At 31.8% G+C, this 20570-nt stretch overlaps 1 protein-coding gene across 1 annotated transcript in view; it reads left to right on the top strand.

The window, feature by feature from the left end:
- LOC113375900 (homeobox protein homothorax-like) overlaps positions 1–20570 on the top strand; it is a 575379-nt gene that overhangs the window by 428619 nt on the left and 126190 nt on the right. Inside the window, exon 12 of the mRNA XM_026615844.1 lies at positions 8487–8563. Coding sequence (XP_026471629.1) covers positions 8487–8563 — 77 coding nt within the window. The remainder of the gene's footprint in view (positions 1–8486; positions 8564–20570) is intronic.

Genomic DNA, 20570 nt, shown 5'->3' with positions numbered 1-20570 from the left:
GTACGAAGGCCTAGTTTTTTATTTGTGTAATGAGTAACTACACGATTTTTGATTTTTTTGCTCGTGCACGGAATGTGTATTAGTTGACCCTGCAATTATCTAGTCTTGAAAATGGTGTGAACGATCTATTAATGTATTGAATTATTCTAATTGGAAACAGTACAAATACCCTAATGCTTACCTAAACAAATTCCAAACAACCCTTCGGCATAATTTGTAATTTTTTAATCCCCCTTATCTTGTGCCGTTGATTTCCGTGTTGCATGCGCGGGGGCATTGAGCGAGGGCGTGACTCGGCACCACCCAGAGAAAAATTAGACCTTTACCATTTTCTGACTTTCGCACGATGATCCATTACCCTTAGGGATGTTGACATTGTAGTTCACATCGGATAAACAACATCGATTCCATAATGCCCGGGTTCGGATTCATCGATTTCGGATGGCAAAGGGGGCGGAATTTTAGAAGTCATTAAATGAGTTGAGTTTTCATTGTGCCGACTCAGGCTTATGAGACACGACATAGGTTTCCTTATTCATGCTAGTTTTGTATGGAAAAACTAAAATATTCGGTGTTAACGTTCACTAATTTCAGTTTTTTTTTTATTCGACAAATACCTTACGAAGGATACTGGATTTAGACATCGGTTTTGCATTTTTTTATTACGATTTTATTTTATTCGTCAAATGCATTATTTGGTATATTTTTTAATGGTATAATTTTGGTAATGCATTTTTTGGTATATACTTTATGGCAACTATTTCATTTATTAATTTGGCAAATAATTTCGAACTAGGTTTTCTTAAATGTATATGAAATTATATATCCTATCATTGATATCGTGCAGTAGCAATGTCCATTTTTGATTGAAAATATAGTTCAAAATATGTTACCGATTGAAAATAGCCCATTTCGTGCACTGCGGTGAGAAATGGCAATGGAAAATTTTTCACACTATTCTTGCCTGATTCGAATTGGAGTCTAACTCACAGACCTGCCCTATGGCAGAACTACCCGTTATCATTATTATCAAGTTACTAAATTGTTTTATCGAATGATCATTTTGGATCTAGTTTTATTGAATTGCTATATACATTAAGAAAATTGAAGGTTATAAATCAATATATTTTCTAACTGAGGGGCCAGTTCTGCCGTAAAATAGACCAATGTTATGGCAAGGCTATATTATGTAGCAGTTTTTATATAAAGTGCAACTAAAAACTGTCATAATCCTGTGTGATTGCTGTGCAGTCGGCGTTTTAGATAGAAAACCTTACATAGAAAATGCACAAATATAAAAAAAACGATGTTATGATCACTGCATCTTTGAGATTAGCTTGATAATATATGAGTGAAGTTGAATTTTTTGTGTAAAAATGTGTAAATGTTTAGAGATTTCTATAATATCTACAGGATTAAGGGATTTAGTATATTTTTATGAAAATAAAGTTATTCATAATTTATGGGGTTATCTCGTTATTGAGGTTAATAAGTTTCAACTGTTAATTCAAAGAGTTAGATCATTAGAGAGTTCCAACTAGTAATGTTTAGTAAGAGTAAAATAAGTTTATTATGGTGGTATCCTAATAAGTCAAATAGCAAAGCCCAAAGATAGCAATAGGTTTTGTACCTAAAATATAATAATTTCACAGGTCAGCATGGGTTTTGCTGTCAACTGTGTCGATCGAATCCTTAGCGAGTGTTCATTAACAAGGCTAGTTACTGTAGCTCGTTCATCGTATTGATAGTGTTCGGAGTCGTTTTTATCTGTTATCGTCATCTCATCGGGAAATCAGCATATCGTTGCATTCCTGTCCGCCGATATGCAAAACTGCGCCCGCAGTCAGTCCGTCGCACGGCGGGCAGTCGTCTAACTCTCTCGCGCGCGCTCGTGCTTTTACCTGCGAGTTTGTTATTCGTTCGCCGGCCATTCGCATGCGTACGTATGCGAGAGTACGAGTATATGAGTATATGAGTATATCCTAGCTTGCAGTTTGTTATTTCGCATATCGTGTGCGTTTTTTTTTATCCTGTCGGTTGTTGTTGCCGTTTCCATTTCTATCTCATTCGACGCTGCGAACCGGCAATCAAGGCGTGTCCGCACGCCGAGCGACGTGTAATTGTCGCGCAGCGTATGATCGTTAGCCGCGTGCGTCGGATCGTCGAAGGCGTACTTGGGCTCGGACTCACAACTAATACTAAACACATATTTTCTGCTTTTTTCGTTACTCTATAATTGTACCGCGATTACTTGCATTCGTTCATCTGATAACCGACTTGCAGCGACATTCGGAAGATCCCACCCATTGTGTTGACGATAATGTTTTATATTTACGGATTTATAAACGCCTTCCACGCACGAGTGGGGGGACACGTAAACTGTTAATTTTCGACGAGACGAGAGCGTAACAATGCAAAAAATTCGTTTAATTGAAAACGAAAATATTATTTTTGACTCACATCGTTAAGGATTTGTTAGGAGAAACTCGTGCCAATAATTGGCACATGCTTCCACTAATAATATAGTTGACATAGTTGATTCCTGTTCTCACAAGTCAGACGTCAAGTTATAATTTTAATGAACCGATAATAACAATAACAACTAATAAGAACGACATCCTAGATATGTAGTTTCAATACTATAAATATAAGAAATTAAGGAAAATTAATACATTTATAAATTAAATTATTTCAAAATTTTTATATATTTTTTTTCAATAAAAATGCAAACTGGCGGCTTAAATTTAATGCAAACATTGTTGACCTATTATATGCATTTATTCATATTATGATCTGACTAGTTCATAACGTGAATTATAGAAAGAGTTCGTGATCCATCAAGATGCTGCCAAACTCTTTGCCATGCCATACGACCAGATATAATTTAATAGTATGGCTATATCAGACCGATTGAAAAATGATATAGTTCAAATTGTTGCATATTGGATAAAATACGTTGTTAGAGATTCATAGGTGATGATATATTAAGATTAGTTTGTTTTGGGTACAAGTGATGCTGCCTATTACATTCTTAACCAATCAAATATTGACCTATGATTTAGATGGGTTGAGGAGTTCAAGGAATCTATTTTTTTAGAAAAAAGGAATAATGACTGTTCATGGACAGGATGTATTACAATATAAGGGATTATTTTATACTACCAAATAGCGCAATAAATGGGATTAGGTTTTATTATTATTCTGTATGAAGAGTATTAAAATCTATCTATATAATTTCATTAGACCATGGTTGAGCCTTAGGCGTTAACATATTATTTGATAAAAAATTCTTACAATTATGCGTGGGACTCGTACACTGTGAGTATAGTTATAAAAGTTATAATCATATCAATTTCACTACTTTTCAAATAACCTATATCAATTTCAGTATTTGCCTTTGTAATAGGCATGATATATTGAGGGGTGTCAATCAGATTAAAATGTTTAGGAATAGTTTACCAAATATATATGTTTCTTTGAATTTTGTGTATTTTTGGTTTGTTTTTGAACAGAAGTCAGAATTTGGTATTCTATAAACTGTTGTAATTAATTCTATAATGATTATTTTTACTAATTGCTATTGAGATGCAACTCAATGGTTGCCTATTATATTTTGATATATGTTTCCTAAAAGGCAACTTAATGGTTATACTTTTTATCATTGTGATGATACTTCAACAGTTTACAATGTAACATACATTTTGAAAATGTACAGTACATTTTCAAGCAAAAATTGATGTCACAACGGCTTGATATCAGCAACGACGTATTTGAACCCGGAACTTTGTGGTTCCAAGTTAAGTTACTACCACATGTTTGAAAAAATATTAAAATAACCTGTGTTGAATAAATTTGTAATAAGTTGATCCAGAACTGTTTAGGATAATGAAAAGTCGATTTTTTATAGTTTCTGTTAAAACTTGTTTCGGATCCATTGGGCAGTGTGTAGCGCCTGGTACTTATAGCCAACAAGTTACATATTAAAATTATCTTTTATATTGATAAGCCTATATGAAAAGATCAAAGAGTTTATATATCTATTTACGATTCATTTCGTTTAGTCGGCACATAACACGAGTTATTTTGCAATGAATGTCGTTCTTGCATAACATTTTAATCTTTAACGGTTATTAAAGACTTGTGCTAATTTTCTATGCAAATAACACGTGTTGCTCAATATAATAAATGCGCCACATAAGCCTAGGCCGAAGATTGTGAATGATGGTGCCGGAGAGATATAATTGTCTAATCTCTTAACAATGTAATACTTAATTGAACAAAACTAGACATTAAACCTGACAAGCTCCAAAAGCGTTATTCTAATGATTTTCTGATTAATGTTTTGTCATGAATAAATCATTATATATATATATATATATATATATATATATATATATATATATATATATATATATATATATATTGTTGTGCCCGCAGTATGCGAGACGGTTTAAACATGCAAATTGGTATTAACACTTTGAACTTCTCTTCATTTATTATTAAAACAATATTCATCTTACCATTACTGATGTGTAGTATAATCATTAATTTAACTATCGAAGATGGAATTATGAACACAAGCGTTTTTCGAACGCAAATATTATGATACCTGAGCTCCGTACTGTAAATAAATGAGTGAATCGCGTTGGATAGAGTTACCATTGTGATATAAAAGTAATTAAACATTTTGTGATATGCACACACATACCTTTAGTTATTTTAATGATTAATATCATGTTAAAATGTTTTGATAAATTAGGGAAATCGAGCATGAAGTTAATCGTAACATGGCGATCGGGCTCACTCATAGGTAAGTGGCTAGAGCAACGGGATCTGAAATAGAGGTTTCGGGAAGTATACTCGAATCGATCAGCCCGATGTAAAGCAGCAGTGACATCAGTTAATAGAAATATAGTTAGCAATTTGTGCCAAAGTTAGAATAGCCCTCACCAGACTTTGCTGCATAAATAAAAAATCACTATTACAATAATTGTAATAATAAAAATCATCACATAGAGGTAGTACTACAGCTTGTCTTGCCATATGTAGAAAAATTGAACTTAGTAATAAATCCATTATAATAGCTCATGGAAATGGCTGTTTAAAAAAAAGTAAATAAATTTGGCTATGTGCGGTATAGTTGTGTTGAAAAATTATAATTATAAGGCTTTGTTAAATAAATAAGTGTACTTTAAAAATTTGATGATTTAAACTGCTCATGAGAAGTGTTTCACGAGCAGCTCATTTTTAGTTTTGCAAATAAATCTTAGACAAGAAATTTCATTCATTTATGGATAAAACTCATGATTTTAAAATAGTTACGTCATATTAGCATATCCTCCAGATATTATAATGGCATAAACAACCAAACATTAAAAAAAAACAATAACCTCATATAATGAGCAAATAACATATTTTTTTATTTACTTTTATATATACTATCAAATTATCATTATAACTAACTTTTTTATTCTTTTTTTTCTTCTAACCTTGCTTCTTCATCTCAACGTCTAATTCTGCTTCATCTCAAACCAACAACTTCAATGTAACAAATCAGATGACAGTCCTATGTCAGTGCCAGGACTCGAACCGAGTAACCCTGGCGTGTGAGTCGGGCACGCTACTGACTGAGTCATTTTCATGTATAACAGTAATAATTATAAAATAAAAATATTTTTCAAAAAATTAAACTAAAATTCAAAGTAAACAACGGTTGTTGTCAGCAACCGATTCAGAATAAGCCAATTGATCGTTTTTCTGCATACTAGTAAATATATAATATTTAAATTTATATTTTTGGGACGATTGCCAAATATGAAACGTTATTATTGACAAAAATAAGAAACATGTATTTGAAATATTCATGCCAGACTTAACGAACCCAGAAATAGTGATATGTTTGTTACACGAATGCGTTATCTAATTTTGTGTCTGTTAAGTATCTTCATGAAGAGATCGTATATCTTCTGCATTGACTTTTACGATTTGATTTAGTGGAAATCGTGTCATTTTGTTTCGAGATATTATTCTAAATATACTAAATATGCTATTTTCGGATGACTAGTTCCACTCGAAACGTGTGATACTGGAATACCGTATTTTTATAATGAAATAGGTTTAGTAATGAAACAGGATTTTTTTAAATTCTAATTTTTGGAACAACCATTAGATTGCCTTCTAGTAAAACAGAAAATACAACTATTGAGTTGCCAATATTAAAATAATCATTACAAACAATTTGGTATTATAGCATACCAAAGCTTTTGTTCGCTGTTCGAAAACAAACAAAAAATCCACTTTTGTGTACGGTTTCTCTCATACAATCTGTATCTATATTATTTATTAGACATTGGACTTACAAAACAATACTTTTATAGATTTTCCAAGACAAACCTTAATTGTGTTTGTGAGTTTTATTTTGTCATGTCTCATCCGTGGACAAAGTTTTATAAATATCCCAAATCTCAAAATTAACTTTTATTTTCACGTTAAGTGAAACACGAGCCCTTAATGAAAATTCTTTTTCAATCTTAAGAGTATTTGCTGTCAAGGGTACATCTCATCATTTAAACTTAAATCTGTCAATTATTCTAAAGTGGAATTTTTCCCTTCGCTTATAATTTATCTAACGTTTGAATTCTCATCAGAATGAATTTGATTTGACGTCTTTTAGCGGCGTTTTATTATCAGAAATTCACACATTGAGAGATAAATAGCTTTCACTGAATTGGATTTATGTTTTATTTCTTTTTACATGATTTATGGAAAATATATTTATTAAAATTATTATAATTTAATATTTGAAATGGCTGAAGCATAAAACTTTACACATAAATTTTAACCTCACGTGTGTGTTATTAATAAGACATCAGAAAGGTGCACTTATGATAAAGTTTAGATTAGATTAGATGTGTGAAACGCCTGATCGTGCAGCAAATACATAGCTTTCTGGCAGTTCTTACTCTTCTTGCAAATTCATACGAAGATAGACCCATAACATGGCGTTATCATAACATTTCTATTTTATTAATCTATTTTAGAATTGTCCCTGAAATGGAGATGTTTTAATTTATTATTTTTATTTTAGCCCAATTAAGTGACTTTGATATTTGGTAGATTAATGAATTTATACTGTACCCAATTTTGCGTGGTTAGCCCATACTTGCAATTTTTGTAGGGACGTTATTAACAACCCTAACACCGTTGGCGTTTAATATTTCCTAAGGGTTTGCTCATAGGTAAGTCGTTAGGAAGACGGTTCCAGAGGTCCCAGGTCGGATACCCGGTGCAGCCTGATGTCAAGCGGTAGTGACATCGGTTTTTACTTGGAAATATAAATAGCAATATGTTTACACGTGACAATAGCCCTTGCCCAGAATTGCTGCATCAATTAAAAATTCATCAGTGTAACAAAAATTGTAGTAAAAATTTCATCGCATGGAAAACTGTTTGGGTTTCATCTATTAAAAACCAACGTAATTTGTAAGTAATTCATCAAAACAGTTTATAGAACCCTTAAGTTCTGATCGCAACTAAAATAAATAAATAAATAAAAAATAAGAAAGTACTAAAGACTTGATTTTTACCATTTTGTGTCATATAATCTGTGTCTATGTTTTTTACTCCATTAGCTACTCGTGGAGTGTCACAAATCTGCCGTTCGTCTCCAAGGTCCAAAATGGCAATTCTCTCCATTTTCCGATGACGCAAGTCTGAATCGTAATAATATTGGCCGGATATCAGAACGGCACAGAGCAGCCTGGCAGTCTGTCTGTCAATGGTTTTGAAATAATGTCAATTATCGTGATTATACCGTTTCAGAGAGTCGGGGCCCTTTGTCGGCGATATTACCTTTCTAGGCTATGTAGCACGCACGCAATTACCGTATTGTTTTGAAATTGCTTCGCAAGGCGCGAATGTCAAATTTAATACAACCACGTCGTATCAAGCGGTTCTATTTATGGATCCTTAGGCGGCTGTATGATTTCGAATCATCGTCGAAGAATATAAATTTACAGGCTATAGAAAAAATAATATACCTTCTGACTATGGACAAGAATTTGATTCCTAAAAATAATATTATCCGACATCTAAATATACTTCAAAAAACTCTCTTATCTCATGTATGCTTAATACAGGATGCTAGTCGGTTGGCATCTCTTCTCATAATTTTACTTTAAATTTTTTGTTCATGTGTATACACGAGCTTCAAATAATCCTATCTTGCATATTTGACAAAACTAGACTATTGCGTGGTATATTTAAAAGTTCAAACTTGTTAACTAATTATGAAAATTATGTACTATATATCGTGACTTGAGATATAGGTACTTACCTTGAAAAACAAAAACGTATTGATATATACGTTTAGTACTACGACTATTTAAGAATTTAATCATATCTGCCAATTTTTTTACATTATAAAAATATTATCATGTGTGTTTTTGATTTTGTCTGAAATACTAATTTTTTTTATTTTGTTTCAGCATCCCTACCCTTCAGAAGACCAAAAGAAACAACTTGCACAAGATACTGGTTTAACAATACTGCAAGTCAATAATTGGTGAGTCGATGTTTATATTATTTGTTTGTATGAAATCTGTTGTGATTTCGAGACAATTTATATAATATTAATATTTTGATGTATGATTGTGCGCACAATTACAAATAAATTTATAGTAAATCGCAATGCCTAAATGCTGTTTAACTATTTTCTTTGGAATTTACCATGCATTTATATGCAAGGAAATCTAAGGAATTTTTATGTTTTGTCTAATGCAATAAAACCATTGGACATTGAAATTTACCCTTAAAAACATTGTCTGTGAATGTATACATATCCTACACAAAAATTTATGGCACTTGTGCATACGTATTTATTCACATTTACAAATACACTGTACTCTCATTCATTTTTTGCAAAAAACAGTCATACGGAGAAGCAATTTTAGTAAAAATTTCTTAAGTTTTAATAAATATAAATATGATATTTTAGTATAAAATTATGTACATTTGTCTATTATTCTTGCACACTTTAACTCTAAGATTTTTTTTAATCCACCATATAATTTACAACTGTCCTTAGTGGACATTTAATAAATCTAAAACAATGTAATGAGTTAAATGACATATGGTATATAAATGACAATAGTAGAAGTAGCCAGTGTTACTTCAAATACAACTTCAAGATTAGTCATGAGTTTTGATACAATTGAATTGAATTAACTTGAATAAAGTAAATCATTGGCATCCAACTACATTTTTAACGTTGTTCGGTCCAATTGTTCAGATGCGTATTTCTCTCGGTTTTTTGCCAATAATGAGGAAATGGACGGCCAATTTTAATTGTAATGTCTCAGTTAATAAATTAATTAATAAAGAATATATCTTTAAGTTAGTCACGAGTTTTGATACAAATGAATTGAATTCAAATAACTTGAATAAAGTAAATCAATGTCATCAAAGTACATTGGCAAAGTTGTTTGGTCAAATTTTTCAAATGCGTGTTTTTTGTAAAGTATTTGAGCTACGGTCGAAATATTTTTATAACAGATATCTAATGTCACTGGGAATATACCATAAATATATGAGCACCTCGAATTTAAAAAAAAAAATCGATAAAAAATATGCATAGCTAGGTCATGCTATATTCCGTTTTTTTGCCAATGTTCTAATAATGGGGAAATGGATGGTCAAGTTTAATTTCATAATTAAAGAATACATCTTCAAAATAGTCACGAGTTTCGATACTATTGAATTGAATTGAATTAACATGAATAAAGTAAATCATTGTCATCAAAGTACATTAGCAACGGAGTTTGGTCCAAATTTTGAAATGTGCATTTCTCGTATTTGAACTACAACCGAAATATTGTTATAGCAGATATCTAATGTCACTGGGAATATACCAATGAATATATGAACATCTCGAATTTACAAAAAATTGATAATAAAATATGCAAGGCTAGGGTCATGCTATATTTTCGGTATTTTACCAGTGATCCAATGGGAAATGGACGGCCAATTACAATGTCTTAACTAAAGAATACATCTTCAAGATAGTCACGAGTTTTGATACTATTGAATTGAATTGCATTAATTTAAAAAAGAAAAGGAAATCATTGGCAACGTTGTTTGGTCCAATTTTTCAAATGCGCATTTCTCGTAAAGTATTTGAACTACAATCGTAATATTTGTATAGCAGATTTCTAATATCACTGGGAATATACTGTAAAAATATGAGCACATCAAAATAAAAAAAATCGATAATTTATTTTTGGTATATTGCCAATGTTCCAATAATGAGGAAAAATGGACGATTAGTTAGTTAGTTTAATGTCTTGCTTAAGGATAGTACAATCAAATAAATAATTAAGATGAGTATATAGATTTTTACGTTGGCAACCTCTGTCCTGGCGTATTCGCCTATGTCCCGATAATGGAAATAGCGGATCAGAATAATTGACAATAAACGGCGACGCATCGTCGTATCGTCGTTTCCTTTAACTAACGGAGACGAAACGCGTCGAAGGACGGCCGACAGGGTAGTTCATTAAAAAGGTGTTTCGAAAGCCATTTGGAAGGCTATTAGGTCCGCTGATATTACTCCTTCGGGAGTCGTTCCGTGGCTATCCCATCGTAGGGCATTCCCGCATTACATGCGGGAAGGAGACCGCCGCCACCGCCACCGCCGCGTGCGCCGGATAAACAGCTTTTGTTAGCAGAAAGAAATGGAGCGTAATGTCTATCTTATGCATCTGGACGGAGGCGGGCGGATAATATGCTTTTGTGTAGAAACAACAACAATGTACCTACATGAGGCAATAAATAATCGCGTGATATACAGGCGCAGCTATATATTTGCCCACTGAGGGTTCGAGACAACTAACATTGTCGTCAGATTCTTGAAATTGTAATTAAACACAGTTGAACTCGATCACGCAAACTGGTACATAAATCGTTAATAAAGTTTATAAGCTCGTCTATTGATTTATCTAATTATGAGATCTGCACAAAAAGTGAGGAAATTCTAACATTTTGATAATTTAAATGAGCACTCTCGATTAAAATGTACCTAATGTTATTATTGTTCATAAACCCCTTAGCAATGCTTATGACTATTTACAATATTGTAAGATACTCGAAATCGCAATTAAACATATTAGATCTCAAAATAAACTAACGCGCCAATTCAGTCGTAAAATAGTGTAAAGTTATGGTATGACTATGTTGCACTGCATTTTTCATATAAAATGGTACTAAAATCTGTCAAGATGCTATGTATTTGCTGTGTGATTAGGCGTTTTACACACAAAATGTAAATTCACTTATATGTTAATATGATACAACATAACATGCACTTATGATGAGATTTTTTTTGAGGTGTGTGTATTTTCTACGTTAGGCTTTCTATATAAAATGCTGTTTAAAGTTTTTAGTATTATTTTATATTTGCCTCACCTTAACATTGGTCTATTTTGCGGCCGAATTGGCTCATAAATATAATGATAATTCAATTTGTTTACATTGTTTTTAGACTCCGTGATCTGTAACATGCCAGTTTAAATGTTTATGTTTGTTTAATATTTTAATTTTTTATGGATCACGTGTGCACAACCATCAACGAAATGATAAACTTATTATTTTCAATTATCAGATTTGTGATTATTATTTATTGTGGCATAGATACATAGAAGCATAGGAATTATGATTATGAGGTAAAAGCTAAAGTATACCTAATTTTTCTACCAATTTCGATGTTGGCTGAATAGAGTCGTGTTGTACAGTTCTAAAAAATCGATTTTGAGCATGCCTCACTCCTACCGGAGGGATTGCCGGACAAACGACCATCGAAAACCCCTTAGCTCCGCACGAGTAGACACTATTTTTCCACATTTTCTTCGCAACAATCTTATTCTAGGTTTCTAGCGGTTGTAAAAACGCTTAAAATACGATCGAATGTATTTGACTATGCATTGTGCAAAATAACACAGAGTTGTTGGATCTCTACGAAGCCAACGGCTGGTTTTACATATTTATGCACTAAAACGAAGAATGTACATGAATGCTCAAAACAATTTTTGAAGCCGAGATGAATTTTCTTTATGGAATATTACATAAATTATAAACGGAAATGTTTTGCTAAACCAATTTTGAAATTAATGAAAGAAGTATTTTATTATTGCAACCAAAATTGATAACACTATTTTGTCTTGCTCGTATCTTCTTAAATTCATTTTTTCGGTATCAAACCGAAAGTTTACTTTTTAGGATTCTTCAAGTTTTCTGAAGTTCTAATATTGTTTTAAATTAGAAATTAGGTTTGAGGTCTATTCACACTTTAATATTAGTGGAAATAAATTATTTTATCAAAATATAAAATATTCATTCTTTGCTCAAATGTTGATTCAGAATCGTACCCATCGTCTCTGTAGATTCGTTTTTCGTTCAGGGAGCATAACTACATCCGTATATAAAACGTAGAGCAAAAATTCTCGAGGAAATCTTAGGGAGAATGATAAATGTCTCAATACTGAAATAAAAATATATCACCAAGCGACTGTATACCTGTAACCCCCGGAAACGAGAAAAAATGTATATTAAAAAATACGAACAGAAAAACGAAATACGAGAGTTTTTCTACCCTCTCTCGAAGATGGGGAGGAGGATGTTGTGGATAGAGGGAAGTATCTGGAACGGCATATAGCTCAACACCGAATTAAATGAAAAAATATAATAATATCCGAGAAGACGAGCTGAAAGCCCGTTTCCCAAAAATGTGCAGGTCCGGGAAACCGAAAATTACTCCAGGAGACGGATCGATTTTTCAGATTTAGTAAAACGTAGAACATTTATTTAACCAGTTTTTTTTACTAGAATAATAGTTATTGGTTTTATAACCTCTATGTAGACGTTTCCAATAATAATTATTTCAAACCCAATACTATCAATGGATATAAATTTGCCAATAGCTAGGGATTTTACGACTTCCGTCTTGCAGAAATATTTCCTCTGATATATATATATATATATATATATATATATAATAGTTAGATCTATTATACAATGTCCCAAGTCGCAATGTCTGCCGATTTTAATGGATCTCTGTACCCCCTTAGTGCATTTTTGCTTCGTCTAGTTATTGTATTCCAGTAATGTGTATCTGTGGGCTAGGGTTGTTAAAAATATCAATAAAATGTTAATATTATAAATACAAAATTGTAATTGAAATTGTTATGTTATAGGGTATGGCGGGACACAAAGGTCCACTTTTACTTCGAGCAATTATATTGTGAAAACTAAACCAATATCAAAATAAATAACTCATATCAAACAAACAACTATTCGACTATGTTCAGTAAAACTTCCAGATAATTCATTATTGTAGAAATACCCCATCCACGTGTAAGCTTTTATATAGGTTATATACAAGAAACTGTTAAATCTAACCTAAAAATAAAAATACACCTTATAAAACAATTAAATATCGTATACTTAAAAGCTATATCAAGGTCTCGTAAACTAAACAATAGTGTTCACACTATTTTTGTTAACCATTTCTTAGCTTCACTTGTTTTTGAGATATCGGTGGTGGACCTTTTTACCCTAGGACCTTTAAGCTCCCGTCTACTCTACTAAAAAACAGATTACTGATCCATGGTGATTATTTCCGTGTTTTTGTTATTTGAAAACTTTTTAATTGTTCTCTTTGAACTGATGAAATCTTAATAAAATTTTATGCAAAAATATTTATGTATATAATTTTATATAATCAAAGTTCTAGGTTAATATGTATAAATATAACTGAAGCGCCATCTGATGTCCCTCAACCCCTCAGACCGGTGGTGTTTTTTTCCAATTATCGATATCGAAACTTGCCATTCGATACGTATCAGTGTCACCCCTAATGTTCGAGGCAGTGAATGTCTAGAGGTCGATCTTTTTTGCGATATAGCTACATAAAGAAATGTCATTTTTCAAAGTCTGACATAGTCGTTTTCGATCATTAATGCGTTGATACTTTTGTTCCTTTTCTGTACAAGTAATGTTTCTTGTTTGCTGCATGTATTGCGAACTCTATAGAACGATCAGCATTTCATTCTTTCCATTAAAATATATTACGACTTTTTCACATACTAGCAGAATAAAGCTGGTGGTGCGTTCAATCATTGTTGCCAATGTGATCAGACTTCTTTACATACACACATGCAATTATATATATACATACAAAATATAAACTTTGTTCTAACGATCGAACGTGACATCAATAAAAACATTCTTTTTAAAAGTTAATTCAATAATCATTGGGTAATTAATATGAAGTACTTACATCCTATTGTTAAAAATAACACTAAAACTGTTATTGTAATGCTTAAGCTTTTTTCTCATATCTTTGTTTAAGATCATACACAATAGTATAATGCTTTAAAATAAATATTATAAAGAGCTGAAAAATAATTAATAACCTTAAAAATATGTGCGATTTAGCCACAGACAAAAATTATAGTTTAATTTATTCAAGTATATTTTGTATAGAAACTATATGAATATGTTGTAAAATGAATATTATTAATTATTGGTTGAGGTGGTTTGTTTATACCAGTCTTATGTGAAAATTCGTAAACCCTTTTTGCATCATCTATGTGTTTTGATCCATTGAGTCTTTTCTTGGAGTTTAACAGTTAAATGAAAATTTTGTCATCAACGTTTTCCTATCAAATTTTGAACCAATTATGTAAGTTCAGATACCGCACGGAAGACACTAAATTATGATGTCTCGTTTTTAATAATAAACGTTTTATAACAAAATTAAAAAATCCGAATCTGATATAAGAAATTCACAGTACATATATTGTTAGCATTTGCCTTTGTCAAAGAGGGTTATAGAAAACATTTTTTCAAATTGCTGATGCATTTATTAGTGGATGTACAGAATAATTCTTGAGTCCATAGAGAGAGTTGAGTTCTTACAAAGCGTAGAACCAGAGGGAAAAGCGTACATTGGCACCCGACAGTATTATCACAATATCGATTGAGAATCGTTCGATTAGTTAAAATCGGTTGAGCCGTTTCCTTAGAATTGATAATTTAAAACATAAAACACGACGTAACAATTCGGAACTCGATTAATGTATAAATTTTATTATAGTTTTACAGATTTAAGGGAATTCAATTCTTGTTGATCAACATTGAAAATCATATTGAAAAAATAATCTATTTTATTCATTTTGCTATAGAAAAACTTTTATTTTTTTACTATTTTTGTAGATCACCACTCATTTTTCATACTATATATTTATTTATTTATTTATTTATTAATTTTACAAGCCGTCGGTATAATATTTAATATTATAATAAGGCTTAAGTCAATATTTTATAGGTTTAATATAATTTAATTAATTATTAGCTATTTTATTACTTAATTTATTTACTATAAACCTATTTATATTTACTTAATTATATATATATTTTTTTTTTTTTTTTTTTTTTTTTTTTTTTTTTTTTCTTTTGAGATTTTCTAGCAAAGGAAATGAAAATGAAATTACTCTTCAATACGTTTTCTATCTCTCCTCGCAGAAGTTTGAAAATTTTCAATCCAGCGTAGTAGTAATATTTACAATTATACACAAAATCCATAATGGAAAAAGATTCTGAAGAAAATAAAATATAATCAACATCTGATTAATTGAAATTTGCAGTGACTTTATAAGTCTCAGGACCAATTCTCCGGTAAAATAGACCATAATATAGCGTAATAATATAAAATAAACTAGAAAACGCACAATCATAAAAAAAAGTTATTATAACTGCATCTTCGCGCATTCATAACATACGGTTTTCTGTGTAAATCGCTTGATCACACGGCAAATAGATACCATTTTCATAGTTTTTAGTAACAAGAACGAAGCATAACATAGCGTCGCCATGACAACACTATGTTTCGGTCTATTTTACCTTATAATTGAATATGTCTTGAATTGGATTAAACCTTGTTTTCCATACGAAAGGGGGTAAATCTTCCAGTCTGATTGTAGTAGCAAAATATGGCACTTACACCTAATGAATTAATTCGCTTTGTTTATTTTCATCTGTCGAGTACTTACACCTAGTTTCTCTTATTTCTGTGTTTAAAATTCAAAGTTAAATTGCTTAGGCAAACCGCCAAAGCATCCAAATACACCCCCAATTGGTTTCTTCACGAGGAACTGGGAGTTACTTGAGAGATTCCCAGACATAGTTATAAGTACCAAACCAGGCTCACCGACCACCCTAATATCCTAGCAAAAAAGCTGCTAGAACAGAAGTTTAAAAAAATCCAAATGACTTGTTTTAGATCTAATTATAAGTACAAATTTTATTTTTCTTTCCTCTTTCCTATTTGACATTGTGAAGAACTACATCAATGGGTTCTGATCTTAGTTTTTAATCTACTCTATATCATGTACAATTGGTTTTATATCTCATGTAGATAGATGATCGAAAAAATATAATTAAAAAAATATAGATAATATAGAAATAATTTCTAATAAATAAACCTACAAACGTTTAATTTGTTTGTTGGAACAAATGTTTAATTTGTTTTATTATTTTCAAGAAACAGGGTAAAGTATTCTTCTGATTCAGGCATTTTTTATTAAATCAAGATTAGTACTACGATGTAACTTTAAAATGTTTATTTATCTATGCCGATTTCCTTGTTGATATCGGTACGCATAGAAAATCTATACCGGTACGCATACAACGTCAGATCTCTATTTACATACACGACGACTGATCACAATCCACCCCGTATAGAAATGATGTCATCGAGAGCGAATGACGAATCATTGGAACTCGACTCTTATCTGCCGTAACGCACTTCCGTTGCATTTGTACGGATTTACACCCTAGTCGCGCCTAAAGCAATTTTACTTCAAAAAAATCAAAATGATTGTTATATCTTGCCTTAGGACACTTAAACCTAGTTCTCAACTCGATCAATTTTAGGTATCGTTAGGTATCGAGAAGTCTATGCCTATCTCACACCTAGTTCCCGTTTATTTCTGCATCAAGCTCGAAATAATAAGCTCGTGCCACGATATTTCCATATGTCCATTACCGTAGTGTCGGTTCCCCGGCGCGTTTGTGCGATCTCGTCGCCGCGCTCCTTTTTATCGGGGCTCCGCAGCGCGTAATTTGACGTTATTTTTATGACGTAATAAACGCCCGAAAGAACGGAGATGATTTCATAATGATCATTGTAGCGAAGACTCTTCTTATATCCTATTTCACCGTGTTTATATTGACAGCAGACACTGTCGTCTAGTGCGGGAATAGTCGGAGGGCTGTGCGGCGCGATTTTATGAAGTTCTGCTCATTTTGTATATGATAAGAATTAATTTTGTAAAAATGGTGTACTGATGTATGGGGAGGGTTTTGAGACATTTTATGATTGTAAAATATTATATACGTACCCAATTATATGAAGAACTAGTGGTGCATGGCTTCGTGCCGTGAGGCAAATTGCTGGAACTTTCTGTGCCGTAATTCTAAATTTTTAAAAGCTTTGGATTTTTTTGAAAATTTTCAATTTTTTGCAATTTCTGAAATGTTTGTCAAAAAATCGACTTTTTTGAAAATTTTGTGAAATTTCTGGAGGAATATTTTGAAACCCTTTCAAGTCAGTCGGTTGATCCATAATGTCGAAAATTGTTTTAACTTATTATTAAAGTCTCTATAAAATATTTAAGTAAAGATACGTAAAAAATGTATTTTCGATTTTTGCCATTGCTATAACTATTTCTAATTATAAGTAAGAGGAGGTAAAATGCGGTTTGGTATCATCTAAAACCTAATTTCTTAATAAATAACTAGTGTTTGGCTGACAATAATAATAAGAAAAACAAATTGTATATATTTATTGTATTACATTTATCTTTTTATAAGTAATAATTTTGAAGTTTATTTCAAACTGGAATTTGTATAGGTGATTGGACAAAACTTCATAAGTTAATGGGTAGGTAATTATTTAAACTCATTTGGGAAATTTTGAAATCGAAAAAAAAACATAATTGCTGACAATGAGTGGTTAGATAAACTTAAATAAATTTAAATTATTGGAATACAATGTTGTACTATTTTTTATAATCAGAAGCTGCAAATTCAGTTTTTTGCAATATACATTTGTTTTTATTGTGTTATTAATATTTAACATTACATACATGCATAACTTTAACACTGCGCATGCAATATTAATATAAAATTATATTGTTTTACTTCAGAAAAAGGTTGGCTTTACAGTTTATTTGTCCATTTCTTATTTGGGATTATAATATTGAAAATCGTGCTATTCCAGTTATTTATTTTAATAAATTACAGTTTATTTTACCTTCTCCGACTCAACATCTCCTCCAACTCCTTTTATTGGTATTCATTAATATTGCTGGATTGAACCTATCTTAGTTTACCTTTTTCAATACACCTGCTACTCGATAAATCTTTCTTTCTTTATATTAAGCCTAAATAATACAAAATATTTTTTTTTGTTTTAATTTTATTCTGCAAATTATATAAATAATTACCTTAAAAGAATGCTGACAAATTGTTTACAAATAGTTGTTTACAAATTAGTAGATGCCCCCAGTGGCGTATCTACTAGAGCAAAAATAATAAAGAAAAACTAAAAACAAAAGAAAAACAAACAATAAAATGTAGTAAAATGAAAGTATCATAGTTAATTGAACTATATTAGGTCTCCAGGTATTTTTTCTTTTAGGCCTCGGTCTTTTCTCTTAACGTCGGCTAACCTTCCTGGTATAAACGACATGCTGGTTGGTTAGGATGGACGTCTATTCTGCTCTTATAATTAATGGCAACACTGATTGAAGTTGTAATTATTAAAATAAATAAAAAAATATTAATATTGTAGCAATACTATATATACTGTATCAGTGTTGGTTTTGAGAAAATGTGAAAAACAACAAGTCATGATACCTCAAGATATGTGACCAATTTTTTTTTAAAGTTTCATACTTTCAAGGAGTCGCATACTATCCTCTGTTGTGTTACAAAAGTAGATCAACTTTACCGCCCTCGTCTCGGCTCCCTGTCTATTTCCCGTCGGTGGCGAATGGTTCGATGGTGTGAACGTTATGGCCTTTTTATGTACCGTGTGCTTGACGGTCGCCGTGTCATGTCGTCAAACTTTACTGCAATTGGAATGAATTGACTGAGAGAACCCGGAATATATTCCAGGGAACGTTTCGGCTTTTTTATGGCGACTTTATTCGTCTGCACGATTACTTTTATTAATTTCGACTTTGTTTTAAATCGTACTTTATTACGTTGCCCAGCTGCTCTTGAGATAGATACAGACACACTTGTTGGATACTAATGGTGAAACCAAGGCATACGACCATTTCATCATAAAATCCCAGACATAGTTTAAAACATTTTACCATTGCCATACAATTCCCAGATAACTTTACAAGACAAAACGATCGAGACTGTCGTTCTTGTGGCTAACCCTGTGCTTCCATCCCCGTGTCTGAGTACTTCCTAAGTTATTATCAAAATTAATTCTCCAAGTGCACTCGTTACAAATTTTTACCAAGTTACACGAGGCGGAAAAATATAATAGTCAACGCTGCGGTCTGTGTGGTTTTAAACGACTTCCTCCGACTATTCGGCCCGAAATTATCATTCCAAAATAGTTTTCGTATAATTTAATAAAAGCGCGACCACACCACTTGGCCCGATGCACATAAACAATAATCGGGAACATCACGCAATGGGCTGTCAACAAATTAACGTTTGAAAAATATACGGTCAATGATTTTATAAAAAAAATTGGTTAAGTGATACGTGTTGCATGTTTCTTTTGTATTGTCGTTATGGACGTTTCTTGATTTCTGATTTTCACATCTGGTGGAATAAAAAACCGATGATAAATATGTTGGAATCGATGATCAGTAATTGATTGACTGTCAACACTTTCAACATTAATAGATCAATTTTTAGTTTAGTAAACCTTATTGTTCTATCTAGCGATTTTAAATTTTTGAATAAGACTTTGGTATCTGAGGATGAAACATGTCAAAATTCTAAAAGTCGAAAAAATAGTGGTTTTAATTTGGCTCGTACAATTTTTCCTAAGGACTTACGTGTGACAAGAACTCCCAAATCCTTATTTTCGTCGGCGGCACGCTCCTTTTAAGTACATGCGTTTGAACTTGAACTTCGTTTTTATTGTAGCATTATGCTGATCGTATACACGTCTCCCAAATCCTGCTATCAAAAGGAGGAATAACTCGAAAATGGTGATGACAGACAGAAATTTATCGATTTTTATTCAACATCGACGAATATAAGTAAATAATTTGCGTAATATGTATGAGTTCAAATCTGGCTACTGCAATCTGGACAACCTGATATCGAGCAGTAGTGATATCAATTTTCACTTGAAATATAGGTCACAAATATGTTTCGAATTGACTATAGCCCATTTTGGGCACTGCGGTGTGAAATGGTAATGGGAAAATTTTCACCCTATTATTTCCTGTATTGAGTTGGAGTTTAACTTAGTTCACGGA

Source organism: Ctenocephalides felis, unplaced genomic scaffold (assembly GCF_003426905.1).
Source record: "Ctenocephalides felis isolate EL2017-DRISC unplaced genomic scaffold, ASM342690v1 CF-g0.4_SCAFFOLD_01886, whole genome shotgun sequence".
NCBI classification, from domain to species: Eukaryota; Metazoa; Arthropoda; class Insecta; order Siphonaptera; family Pulicidae; genus Ctenocephalides; species Ctenocephalides felis.
The sequence above is the reverse complement of the archived record's forward strand: the minus strand, read 5'-3'. Positions and strand labels throughout refer to the sequence as shown.